This window comes from Typopeltis vanoorti, chromosome 1, assembly GCF_054136105.1.
Source record: "Typopeltis vanoorti isolate ZY-2024b chromosome 1, IOZ_Tvanoo_1.0, whole genome shotgun sequence".
NCBI classification, from domain to species: Eukaryota; Metazoa; Arthropoda; class Arachnida; order Uropygi; family Thelyphonidae; genus Typopeltis; species Typopeltis vanoorti.
The window spans coordinates 11,397,831-11,411,887 of NC_143549.1; the positions used below are offsets into that span (position 1 = coordinate 11,397,831).

The 14,057-nt window shown below is 37.7% G+C and overlaps 1 protein-coding gene across 4 annotated transcripts in view; it reads left to right on the forward strand.

The window, feature by feature from the left end:
* The window catches only part of LOC150109786 (uncharacterized), a 1,408,745-nt gene that overhangs the window by 647,791 nt on the left and 746,897 nt on the right, over window positions 1-14,057 (forward strand). For all 4 annotated transcript variants that reach the window (XM_090396626.1, XM_090396635.1, XM_090396653.1 and 1 more), the window contains one exon: window positions 3,422-3,519. In XM_090396626.1, the coding sequence (XP_090252752.1) occupies window positions 3,422-3,519 (98 nt within the window). The remainder of the gene's footprint in view (window positions 1-3,421; window positions 3,520-14,057) is intronic.

Genomic DNA, 14,057 nt, shown 5'->3' on the forward strand with positions numbered 1-14,057 from the left:
AGTTTGCAGCCAAGCTTGACTGTAATGATATAGGCTGTGCTGTATAGGAGCTGATTTGTTTCCTGCATTCTGTTGGTTGTGATGGTTTTAATCACAGCATTTGCATCTAAGAGGAGCTGTTTTAGCTTAGATTTATGTAAAGCTTTTAATGGTGGTATCTTATGTGGTAATTTATGGAGTTCATATGTTCCAATATTCCTGACTTCATTTTAGGACAGCAAAGGTAGGACAAGAACACAAAAATGGGTGAATCAACTATAAGAGCAATTTTAAGTAAAGCTGCTGAATATAAAGAGAAAGGTAGGGCTGCTTCAAGTTCATCATGCATGCATGCACTCGAAATCAAAGTACTATAATGATTGAATTGAAGAGACTTCTTCTACATGGATCGAAGATTGTAACCATAAACCAATCCCACTACTCATTCATCTTATTAAATCAAAAGCATTAAGTCTCTTTGCAACCTTGAAGTAAAGGACTTTCAGTGATGCAAAAGAAGAAGAATTCCATGCTAGCGCTGGATGGTTTGAGCATTTCAAAAAGAGAAATAGACTACATAATGTTTGAAGTAGAAAGTTTATTTTACACTTGGTTAGACTATAATAAATTTAGTTTAATCCTTTATCCAAGTGAGAGCAAACAAAGTTTGTGCCTGAAAATATCTTCAGGACTGGGGTAAGGTAGTACAACACTGGGAAACTCGTAGCAAAGGTGGACCAACCTAACATCACTCCTATCTCAGTATCTCCCATAATGCAAAACATATCTCCTTGTGGATATGTATAATGTTGTGCATTAAGGGAAGGGCCACTACTCAGACTAATTTCGACTTTTATTGAGATCTCTTCAGTGAGAGCCAGGCCCAGAAGTGGAGATACCAGGCAGAAGCAATGGCGAGGTCATCTTTATCTATAGGAATTGCCAAATGGTGTGCCAGCTTTTTATTAAATTACTCTGGATTTAGAGAAAGATGTTGAAAGTTTATTTTTCACTTGGTTAGACTATAATTAAACTAAATTTATTATACTACATAATGTTCTAATGAAAGAGTGAAGCTACAAGTGCAGATAAGGAGGTGGCCACAAATTATCCAGAGAGTTTGAAGAAGATTGTGGAAGAAGCAGACTGTTGTGACCAACAAATATTTAATATTGATGAAACTGGCCTTTTTTGGAGGCGAATGCCTTCCCAGAGTTTTCTGACCAAATCAGAGAAATCTCAGTCTGGTTATAAAGTTGCAAAGTCAAATGAAATTAATGCTAGCAATATGTGAGCCATTCGGAAGCACATTCTTCCACATTGTGCAAATGATTTTAGAGGCTTTTCAAATGAATCTGAGTTAATTAAATCTCATTCTGAGAAATTGAGTGATTCCAACCTGCTAAATTTAGATACAGAACAGGAAGATCCTGAAGAATGTGAAGAAAATTTAATCACTGGCATGCCCAGAGAGATTTCCAGAAACAGTTATAAATGTTTTTCATACAATCGGTATGAAATTGTATTTTCATACAATTTTAAGCAGCAGTACTTAGAGGCTGAGCCTGATGAAGAGAGAGAGGCAGTAAAATTTCCAGAAGTCATAGAAGAGGCAATAGGGCCATACCATCAGTTGCATGACAAAAAAAAAAACAAAAAAAAAAAAACATAATGCCTGCCAATCTACATTAGCTCAATACTTTGTTAAGAAGTAGAATAATAAATTTATATTCTGAATATGTTTTATTGCCTTTCAGCTTCATGGTTTTCCTTTAAGTAGGCCTTGAGATACACCCTGATTCTTTTATAAAAAAAAAAAAAAATTAAGGGTCAAAAAAGAAATTTGCGGAACGAATTATACTTTTTCCCATAGGTTATTATATTGGATTAGTGCATTTTCGATTAATCCATCTGTTTTAGAGAACGCATTAGGTGCATTCATTGAGGGATTGCTGTATATATATTTATATTATTATTTTTTTTTAAATTATTGGGTATTCTAATATTATTGAAAGTACAGAAGTCTAATAGCTCCTGACTTTTATTATTCATGCAAATTTCTTCATATTTTCCTAACATTTGGGATTGGATTATTTCCAACTTTAGCATTAAGATCTAATGTTATTATTATTATTACCCCAAAGAGCCTATGGAGTCAAAGACTCATCTAGGAGGTTCTTTTATCATATATACACAGCTCATCATACCATGCTTTAAACACATTCAAATTCTCTGCAGACACCACCCTCTCAGGCAAGGATTCCAATCATTCACAACTCTACATGCAAAACACCTGTTTCTCATTTCCCTGCTCACACCCTCCTTATACAGCTTCCAGGGATGACCTCTGATGTCCCACTGTTTTCTGTAGAACCTCTCCAACATTGATCCTATAACAATCCTTTATGAACTTGTAGGTTTCTATCATATCTCTACTCTTCCTCCTCTCCACTAGACTCTGTAAATTGCATCTTCTCAATCTGTCCTCATATTCAATTCCAGAGATCAAAAACTACTTTAGTCAGTCACCTCTAGTCCCTTTTCAACAACTTTTCATTCTTTCGAAAACCAGGTGACAAAATCTGGGCACAGTAGTCCATGTGTGGCCTAATCAAAGCCTTATACAATGGAACAAGAATCACCCTATTTCTGCAAGTCAGTGTCCTCTGCATCATTCCCAGAAGTATTTGTGTTGTCCTCATAATTTTGGCAATGTGTCCCCTAAATTTGAGATCCTTATCTACTATGACCCCAAGATCTCTTATTTCCTCCAATTCTGATAATATAACTCCACCAGGTATAAAATTTACATCCCATCTTTGTTTCCATCATAATGTTGGGTGGAAATTTGTTCTGTAGGAGAAGAATTTTTCCACCAGAGGTCAGGCCAATAGTTGTGATGGTTGGTCAGTAACTTTAGCATGCCATGTAGATTGTAGTGCAGCTTGTTTCTTTGTATATATGTGTATACTCCAGATGATGACCTTAATGTGAAGATCAAAACGTTGAATATTTATTTTAGTTTATATTAAACTAAAATTTTACTCGAACATGGTAGATGTTTCCATAATTTTCATGATGTATTCTGATCACTATGTAAGCATGAAGGATAGGCAAAATTTAAGGGCCCCAAAAGATGAGATGGGTCCCCAGAGCACTCTAGTGCCTTGGGTCCTGTTCATCTCGAGAAAAGCGTAAGTATGGCCCTGACTAAAAATAAATAATAAAATAATAACTGATGTTTTCTTGCAACTTAATTTGAATAGGTTACATAATCACTAGATAATAAGAATCATTTGTTCTCAAATAAATGTTTAAATATTGCATAATACTTAACACCTTCATCTTAATTTGCAAAATATGCATATATATTTGTTATCATTAAAATCAAACAATGTGTTTTTTTTTAATTCTTTTGTTTTGTTTATTTTTCTTTCAACAGGACAAGCAGATGATGACCACTGGGTTGAATTATTTATGGTTAAAGTTAGTAACGACTCAAAAAAATGGATACCAGTACTTTCCCATAATGGCAAGCAGGTCAGAGATTAAAATGAAATACAACATGATATATTACTGCTCCTTGTGAGCACATTTATAGTTTTCTAACCATGTTTTCTCTAAATTGATTCCAGAGTTGTATAACAGCATATATAACTATAGAAAATCATCAAATTCCTGTCATGTACCCTCAAGCGGGTGTACAGGATATTATGATAGTACTACATGAAGAACTTACGTCATTACTAACTTCCTATCACCAATTTTCCTCCAAATCAATCTGTTATCAGTCGAAGGCTCCAACTCATCAGATCTTATATTTCTGTGTTCTAAAGCAGTGCTTCCCAAACTGTGGGCTGTGGCCAACTTGGGGGCCATAGGTTTGTTGAGGGGGGGAGGCATGAAATAATGAAAACAAATTAAAAATGTTTAAAGACTAAGTAGGTTTTTTTATCTTAAAAGAAGCATATTTAATTTTTATTATTTATTATTTCTTTTTTGTTATTTTTTATATTTTAATGGGGGAAAAAATCACACATTGGTGCAGGTTCAGAAATTTTGCTTCCTGTGTATTATGGTGCTTAATGAATATTAGTAAATATATATGCTGATTCATATAAGTTTCATTTCAAAGCAGAAATCTAAGAAATGCAGTTTCAAATATTTCACCTGATATTGGTGTACCAGTATTGAAACACATCCATCACATTAAATTGTTATTAAACTTCTTTTATGTTTTTAATTCTTTCTTTATTACTAATCATTTTATGTTTCATGTGCTTGTACTGCAAATGTACAATAGCAATATATCTATCTATATAAAAATATGAGATAATGTGCCATGTCAAAAGTGTATGTAAGATGCTAAAAATGCAATATTTGCATCTGTTTTTTGCAATATTCGTGTATGTTTTGTATTGAATATAAATGCAACAAATATTATAATAATATATGTCTATATTAAGATTTTTTTTCGAGGGAAGTAGTGAAATATTTTATTTTTCCAAAGGGGGGGGGGGGGGGCTGACATCCAGAAGTTTGGGAAGCACTTTTTACTGCTTTAATCTACCTAAATCTTGGTCTTCCTCGGAGTTTTTTTTGCCTGCCAATCTTTCCTCACCCATTCTGTTTAAGTGACCATACTACCTGAGAATAGCTCTGCTAACACATTCCTGGATGCTAACAATCTGAAGTTCTTTCCTAATCTCATTTTTCTATTCTCTCATATATGCAGTCTGTAGTCTTTGGTCAAGTGTTTTATTTCTAATCCAGCTCTTAAATCTATAAGCTAAAATTTGTTTGAACACTGTCTTTTTATACAGCTAATTTAGTGTTTTGACTAATTTGTCTCTTTTTCCATATAAATTTATTTAGTTGACGTCCTACCTTTCCGGCTTTGTTGATTCGGTTGTTTATCATCATCATCAAATTCCTGCCATGTACCCTCAAGGGGTGTACAGGATATGATAGTACTATATGAAAAATTTACATCATTACTAACTTCCTATCTACAATTTTCCTCCAAATCAGTCTGTTACTTGTCAAGACTCCAACATTATCAGATCTTATATTTCTATCGTCTAAGGCACTTTGTACCATATCAATCCACCTATATCTTGGTCTTCCTCTGGGTCGTTTTCCTGCCAACCTGGCAGAGAACACTTGTTTTGCTAATCTTTCCTCTCCCATTCTATTTAAGTGACCATACCATCTGAGATTAGCTCTGCTAACGCATTCCTGGATGCTGACAATGTCAAGTTCTTTCCTAATATCCTCATTTTTAATATGATATTGCCATTGATGCCATCTGTTCACGCCTCTAATCTTTCTCAGGACTCTCATATCTGCGGTCTCCAGTCTTTGGTCAAGTGTTTTACTTCTGACCCAGCTCTCATATCCATAAGTTAAAATTGGTTTGAACACAGTCTTGTATACAGCTAATTTAGTGTTCCGACTAATTTCTTTCTTATTCCATATGAATTTATTCAATTGACTTCCCACGATACCAGCTTTGCTGATTCTGTTGTCTATTTCTATATTTAGTTTACCATCTTCAGTAAAAATTGTGCCTAAGTAGCTGAAATGTTTTACTTGTTCCACAGGTTCTCCATTCACAACACAGTTGACATTTTCAATGATTCTGCCTATTTTCATTGTCTTTGTCTTTTTATTGCTGACCTTCATACCATATCTATTACAACAGCTATTCAATTTAGTCAGAGAATCTTGCAGACTTGTAGCGGATTTATTTAGAAGTATAACATCATCCGCATAAAGCAAAGAGCTGACATTAACATCTCCAATTTTGATATCAGGTTTAATACCACATTCCTTCATAATGTGATCCATATAGATAATGAATAACAGAGGGGATAATGTACATCCTTGTCTCACACCAGATTTAACATTAAACCATCTTCCTGTACTTCCTTCAATTCTAACTGCTGACTCACAACTCAAATAAAGACTAAGTATTGCTTGATATAATGCCCCATTGACACCATATAACTGCAGCGTATTGAATAGATTCTCTCTTGGCACCTTGTCATATGCCTTTTCCAAATCGACAAAACTTAAATACAGATCTTTGTTATATTCCCATGCTTTCTCGACTATTTGTCGTAAAGTGAAGATCTGATCCTGACAGCCTCTATTTGGCCTGAATCCAGCTTGTTCTTCACCAAGCTTTTCTTCCACAATTCTTCTCAACCGTTTCTCAAGTATACTTGCATAGATCTTGCCAGGAACACTCAGTAGGGAAATACCTCTGTAATTCTCACATTCAGTTTTATTTCCCTTTTTATATATGGGTACTATGAGAGCTCTACTCCAATCATCGGGAATTTGTCCCTCTGTCCAGGCTTTCTGAACTATGCAGTGCAACCACTGTAAGACTCTTATACCACCATACTTCAGCATTTCTGGTCGAATATCATCTACTCCTGCTGCCTTTCCACATTTCAAGCCTTTGATGGCTTTTTCTACTTCAAGTATAGATATGTATTCCTGACTGCATGCCTGGTCAGTGTTTTTTATCACTGTGCTGTCATCACTGCTTGTTTCATTTAGCAGTTTTTCAAAGTAATTACTCCATACTTCAAGGATATCTTTTTCTCCTGTTTTCATTTCACCTTTATCATCTCTAATTCCTTTCACAGCACTCTTTCCTCCATTCCTAAGCTTCTTCAACAACCTCCAGAATATTTTGCCACCTTCTTGATATTTATTTTCTATATTCTTGCCAAAGTCCTCCCATGACTTTTGTTTAGCTAGTTTTACACACTGTTTAGCTTTCTTACATTTGTCTCTGTATTCTGTAAGAGTAAAAGCTGACTTATTTGCCAGGAACTTTTGATATGCTTTCTTCTTTTCCTTCACTGCCTCTTTAACTTCCTGTGTCCACCAGGGAGTTCTGATTTTTTTATCTTTGCACACAACCTCACCACATGCCTCTCTGGCAGAATCAATCAATGTTTCCTTCAGAGTTTGCCACTGAATCTCCAAGGTTTGATTCCTGTTCTCAAACTCTTTCATTTTCTTTTCAATAATATTTCTGTATTTTAGTCTACAGTTTACATCTGAGAGCTGCTCAACTTTTATTCGCTTTAAAACTTTCTTACATGTTATTCTTTTCAATATGAAATTCAATTTTATCCTGCACAAGACTAAATAGTGATCACTTCCAATTTCAAATCCTCTGTACACTCTGGTGTCCTGCACCAGGGAGAAAACATCACTATCAACAATAACATAGTCAATGAGACTTTTCTTATTCCTAGCCTCTTCTCTCCATGTGAATTTGTGCACATTTTTATGTTGGAACATGGTGTTAGTAATAACCAGTCCATGTCCTGAGCAGAAATCCAACAGATATTTGCCATTATTATTAGCTTTGCTCTTTTCTCCAAATTTTCCCAAAATATTTTTGTATGTCTCACAATCATTTCCTACTCTACTATTTAGATCCCCAACAAGGACCAACTTTTCCTTTTTCATTGTGTCAGTTGCTTTTTCTAAAGCCTCAAAAAATTCCTCCACTTCTACCTTAGTAGAACCTTCTGTGGGACCATAGGCACAAATAAGTCTCATTGTCCAGTTCCCCATTCTCATATTTGCCCACATTACTCTACTTGAGACTGACTGCCATTCAAGAAGATTAGCCTCGTATTTTGTGTTGAATACTATGGCTACTCCTTCTTTTCCTTGATTGTTATTGCCTGAATATAACATTTTGTATTTATTGCTCAGAAAGATCTCACCAGTTTTGGTCTTTTTTGTTTCAGTCACCCCTATTATGTCGATCTGGTACTTATCTAATTCCTCAGCTAGCTCCATTTCTTTGCCATTCAGGCTTCTTACGTTGATAGTACCGATCTTTAACTCTGGTGATGTTGAGTTGGGGTTTGTTTTCAGATTTGTTCCAATAGCTGACTTTTCGCTGTTCGCCCTGGTTCCCTGGCGAAAACAACGGGGGCCTTGTTTAACCGGGCGACGCCCCAGCCGGCATGAAATTTTGTCATGTTGTACCATCATTTTTTATTTTGGTTTAACCAATAAGAATACAATTTGGTCGGCTAAATCCCAAATTGCCAGCCCATCCTCGTTTGTTCAGTATCAAAGTAGATACCCAACAGGGTGCACCACGAGAAGGTGAGGATTGGACATTAGGTCAGAAGCCCTGGTCGGTTCTCCGCATTCCTTTAAAGGCTATGTGGAGGTCTCCTCTCAGTTATACAGCTTTGACCCTTAAGCACACCCTCGGTTGTTTATTTCCATATTTAATTTACCATCTTCAGTAAAAATCATGCTTAAGCAGCTATAATGTTTTACTTGTTCTATAGGTTCTCCATTCACAATGCAGTTGATATTTTCATGTTTCTGCCTATTTTCATTGTCTTCATTTTTTTAATGCTGACCTTCATACCATATCTATTACAACCGTTATTCAATTTAGTCAGGGAACCTTGTAGACTTATACTGGGTTTATTTAAAGTTATAACATCATCTTTCTACTATTATTACTATTATTACGGGCAACTCCAGGGAGTCATTAGACTCATCGAGGGAGGCCCCAAATCATATTCATCACAACTATTTGACTTTCATACAGTATCTATCATACCTCGCCTTAAACTCATTCACTGTCACAGCATCCACCACAGACTCAGGGAGCGCATTCCACTCATTCACTACTCTAAAAGTAAAGAACCCAGCTCTAACACCTTTACTAACCACACTTTTGCCCAGTTTCCATGGATGTCCCCTAGTCCTCTCACAACCAGCCCTGTTCTCAAAAATATCTTCTGAATTAATTTTATAGAAACCCTTCAGTAATTTGAATGTCTCAATCATATCTCCCCTCCTCCGCCTATCAACCAATTTTTGCAACCCACAAATCCTCAACCTGTTCTCATACGGTTCATTCCACAGACCTGCTATCATCTTGGTCACTCGCCTCTGAATCCTCTCCACCTCCTCCCCATCAAGAAGAAACCTAGGTGACCAAATCTGAGCACAGTAGTTTAGATGGGGTCTTATCAAGGCTCGATACAGAGGAACAATAACCTGCTTGTCTCTGCTTGTCAACGTATTCTTCAGCAACCAAGTGATTTGATGAGCTGATTTGGCCACTTTTGCAATGTGTCCCCTAAATTTCAATTCTTTATCTTCCAACACTTCTAAATCTCGTGCCTCATCAATTTCCTGGAGCACGGTTCCACCAATGCAGTAAACTGCCACCAATCTTTTCGCCCCAAAATGCATAACCATACATTTTGCCACATTAAACTGACATCCATTCTCCTTAGCCCAGACCTCCAATCTATCCAAATCATCCTGCAAAATTTTGACGTCGTCTGCATTCACTATTGCCCTACCCAACTTCGCATCATCTGCAAACAAATGAACTGTTCCTCTCAGATCCTTTCCTATATCATTTATGAACAAATTAAACAGCAGTGGTCCAAGAACAGATCCTTGTGGCACACCACTAGTCACAGGCCGTCTTGTGGACTCTACTGCTGAGTAAACCACTCTCTGATATCTCTCCGTCAACCACCCTCCTATCCATCTCACCAACCCTATGTCCATTCCCATATGCTGCAATTTACTGATTAGAATTCCATGTGGTATCCTGTCAAAGGCCTTGGCAAGGTCCAGTAGAATCACCATAAACCCATTACCCTTATCCAGTTCAGCTGTCACTGTGTTATAATACATGAGCATGTTACTGAAGTATGACCTACCCTTCACAAAACCATGCTGTCCCCGATACAGTATCCCATTTTCTTCTATCCAATCTTGTATTTTCCTCTTGACTATTTTCTCTAAGACCTTGATAATGATTCCTGTTATGCTGATTGGCCGGTAATTTTCAACAGCAGTCTTGGAACCATCTTTGTGCAGTGGAACTATTTTCCCCTCTTTCCACCCCGTTGGGACTGACCCAGTCCTGAGGCTCAAATTAAACAAAATGGTCAAGGGCACTGACAATTCCTTGGCCGCTTCACGTACGACACGAGCTGGTATACCATCCAATCCCACAGATGTATTGACATTGTGGTTCTGTAATAGATTAGTTACCTCTACTTCATTCATCACAATTCCAGTATAAGCTGTTGGTTCTTCCATTCCTGCAAAGTCACCACCTGGATGATATACTCTTGCAAAGTGATCGCTCAGTAATTCCACAATATCGACTGATTCGGTTACCTCCCTACCCTCAGCATTTTTTAAGATCATTCTACCATGAGCATTTTTCCTTTTACTTGCAACATATTGAAAAAACTGTTTGGGATTCTCTTTAGCCTGCGTGGCCAATTTCCTTTCGTAATCTGCTTTTGCTTTTCTTACCACCCTTGTTACCATCCTGGCCTGAGCTTTATACTGTTCCTGCACCTGATGGTCACCCTTCTCCTTAAATTCCCTCCACAATTGTTTCTTTTTTTGCAGCTCAAGCTTAATAGTGTTATTCATCCATTTAACCCCTACTTGATTTATTATTCGGACTCTTGGTATACAGTCAACCATTGCCTCTTGCAAACAGTTCTTAACCACCTCCCATGCACTATCAACATCCATCCCTTGCAGTTTTACATGCCATGGCATTGAGCCAAGCACACACCTAAGCTTGTCATACTTACCAGCCCAGTAATTCCACATGTACCCTGTCTTAATTGTAAATTCGACTCCTTTAGCCACCTCTCAAGTCATGACCTTATGGTCACTCTCACCAATTGGTGGCAACATGGTCATGTTCGTTACAGCCACATTCTCGGTTGCAATTACTAGGTACAGCACTCTCTGCCCCCTGGTATTTTCCAATACATGTTGCCGTAGATTGTTGTCCCATAATAACCGCATAAAATCCAATTCCTTCCTCCTATGTGCCCTCTCCTCTTTCCAGTCAATGTTACCATAATTGAAATCACCCATAATAATTACCCTCCTTCCACTCATTTCTTCTATTTGCTTATGCATACTATCCCCACCATCCACTCCATCACCTGGTCTATAGCAGCACCCAATTGTATATTTTGTTCTGCTAGATTCTATCTCACACCAAACAGCCTCAAATGTGCTTTTTTCCCCATCCTGCAGTTCAACTTCTATACTCCTTGGCTGAAGCTCATCAGCTATCATCAATAACACTCCTCCCCCCTTTTTATTCACCCTGTCACTCCTGAAAACGCTATACCCGTCGCATTCAATCCCACTAGCTTTATCATCTTCTGTCAGCCATGTTTCACTAATACCGACAACCTGTGGCCTGGAAGTGCCAACCATGGCCAAAAACTCTTCCTTCTTGTTCCTAATACTCCTGGCATTAGTGTACATGAATTGCAGAAGCCCATTTGTCCCATCCCTACTTTGATGCCGTATACTAACTATCCCATTCTGATTTGTTGTCCGTCATACTCGCTCGGGCATAATATACTCATTCATACACTTAACTGCCCCCCTAAAGTCTGCATATCTATTCCCCCCCTCTTAATAAATCTAGTTTCCCTGAGTCTGTACATCCACTTCCACATCATTCATCAACACTCTTTCAAGTCTCCGTACACCAACTCCATTCAAATGCAATCCATCCATCTTATATAAGTCCTTTCGCCCATCGAACTCATTCCACACATCCACAAATTCCACACCACTCTCCATGCATAACCCACGCATAAAGTCATTGGCAATTATGGCCCTCCTTCTAAACACTTCACTGTCATGCCGCGGTAAGATACTCACCATCCTAACTCTCTCACTCTTCTCTTTTGCTACCTCAAACAACTCCCTCACATCCTCTATCATTTCCATTTTGTCCTCTTTCAAATCATTCGTTCCTGCCACGATTATCATCTCTTTCACCCTCTGTTTTTGCAGTCGAATAGATTCGCTGACGTCCTTTATGTTCGCACCCGGCTGGTATGACTTCGTTAAACTCTCAATTATTACGCCTCTTAATAACGAATCCCCATACAGCACTTGCTCCTTCATTTTATTGACGTTTGCAAACATTCTATTATTTGCCGTCACAGACTTCCGCCGGTTATTTGTCGGTACGTTCAACACACATTTTTCCATACACTCCAGTTGTCTTTTAGCTCTGTGTATGGCACCATTCAAACGGGCAATTTCGCTACTCGCATTTATCTCACCATTTTCATTATCGATCAAATCATCCATTCTTTCTGTGTTTCTACCTTCATTTACATTTTCGGCGACGCTCTCACACCTATCTGGCACTACCACGCAATTCTCTAGCACACCGCCATTTTCTACATTCTGACCATCGTTCACAATATCGCTCTCGACACACAAAACACGCTTGAAGTCCTCATTCTCTTTACACTTTTTACACATATTAACTCCACTATCACTTTCTAACCAGACTCCCACCGCTCTTCGCAAGGCATACATCTCACAGACAGCACATTGCATAAATTCGTTTACATCAAAACTCTTAAACAAAAATGGCTATCTGGCCACCATTTTTTTCTTTATCGGTGCCATGTGTACGCTATCTTTTCTTAAAATAATAATTAAAATAACAGAAAACACGCAAAAATTGCACAGACACACCAAGAAACAAAAAGCAAACAATACTACTTAAAATTCTAGTAAAATATCTAATGTTAACACAAAATAATACTAATCTTTTCAGGAACTCTCGACAAGCTGACGATCTAATCAGTGCGACACCAAGCGACGCTCATCTTCATAAAGAAAAGAACTGTGATTAAAATCCCTAATTCTGATATCAGGTTTAATACCTCTTTTCTTCATAATGTGATTCATATAGATAACAAATAACAGAGAGGACAATGTACATCCTTGTTTGACACCAGATTTAATATCAAGCTATCTTCCTATAATTCCTTCTAAATGCTAACTACAGACTTACAACTCAAATGTAGACTAAGTATTTCTTGATATAATGCCCCATTGACACCATATAAATACAGCGTATTGAACAGTTTCCCTCTTGGCACCTTGTCATACTCCTTTTGCAGGTCTCCAAAACTTAAAACAGATAATTATTATATTACCACGATTTCTCAACTATTTGTTGTAAAATGAAAACTCGATCTTAACAGCCTCTATTGTTCTTTACCAAGCTCCCTTCTACAATACTTCACAACCCTTTCTCAAGTATTCTTCTTCTTCTTATTATTATTATTATTATTATTCAGGCCTCCATGGAGTCAACAGGCTCATCGTTGGAGTATATCATACCACTCATTGAACTCATTGACCATTTTTGCTCTCACCACTCTCTCAGGCAATGCATTCCACGGTTCAACCTCCCTCCATGCAAAGAAACCACTCCTCACCCTCTTGTTTACAGCTTCCTTTCGTAATTTCCAGGGATGGCCCCCTTGTCATAGCTCCTTCTTGCTATTCCACCAAGTCAACCCTGTAACTGCCTCTCAACAGTTTAAAAGTCTCGATCATATTATCTCTCCCTCTTCTATCTAACAAACTCTGCAGTCCACATTTTCTCAGGTAATCCTCATAACTAACATTGTACAGTCCTGAAACCATCTTTGTTATCTACCTCTGTACCCTTTCCACAGTTCCTGAGTACCACATTTCAGAACAATAGTCTGAGTGTTGTCTGATCAGGGTCTTATACAATGCAATGCTAACTCTTTTATCTCTGCAGGTCAGCATTATTCTGAGTATTGTGGCAATCCTCTGGCTTACCTTCACCACCGTTGCAATATGTTTCCTGGATTTCAGTTTTCTATCAATCATTACCCCCATATCTCTGATCTCCCCTGCTTCCTCCAGTACAGCTCCTCCAATTGAGCATGCAACCTCACAAACTTCAAGACTTTACATTTTGCTGCATTAAACCACCCCTCCCCCATTCATTTGCCTATCTGTCTAGTTTATTCAAATCCTCAGGCAGCCACATCTTTACTATTACTGATAACCCTTCCCAGCTTCACATCATCTGCAAACAACTGAATATTCCCTTGCAGTCCATTGATAATGTCATTGATATAAAGATTGAACAACACAGGTCCCAAAACTGGGCCCTGTGGAACCCCACTTATAACCTTCTGCTTCCTTGAAAG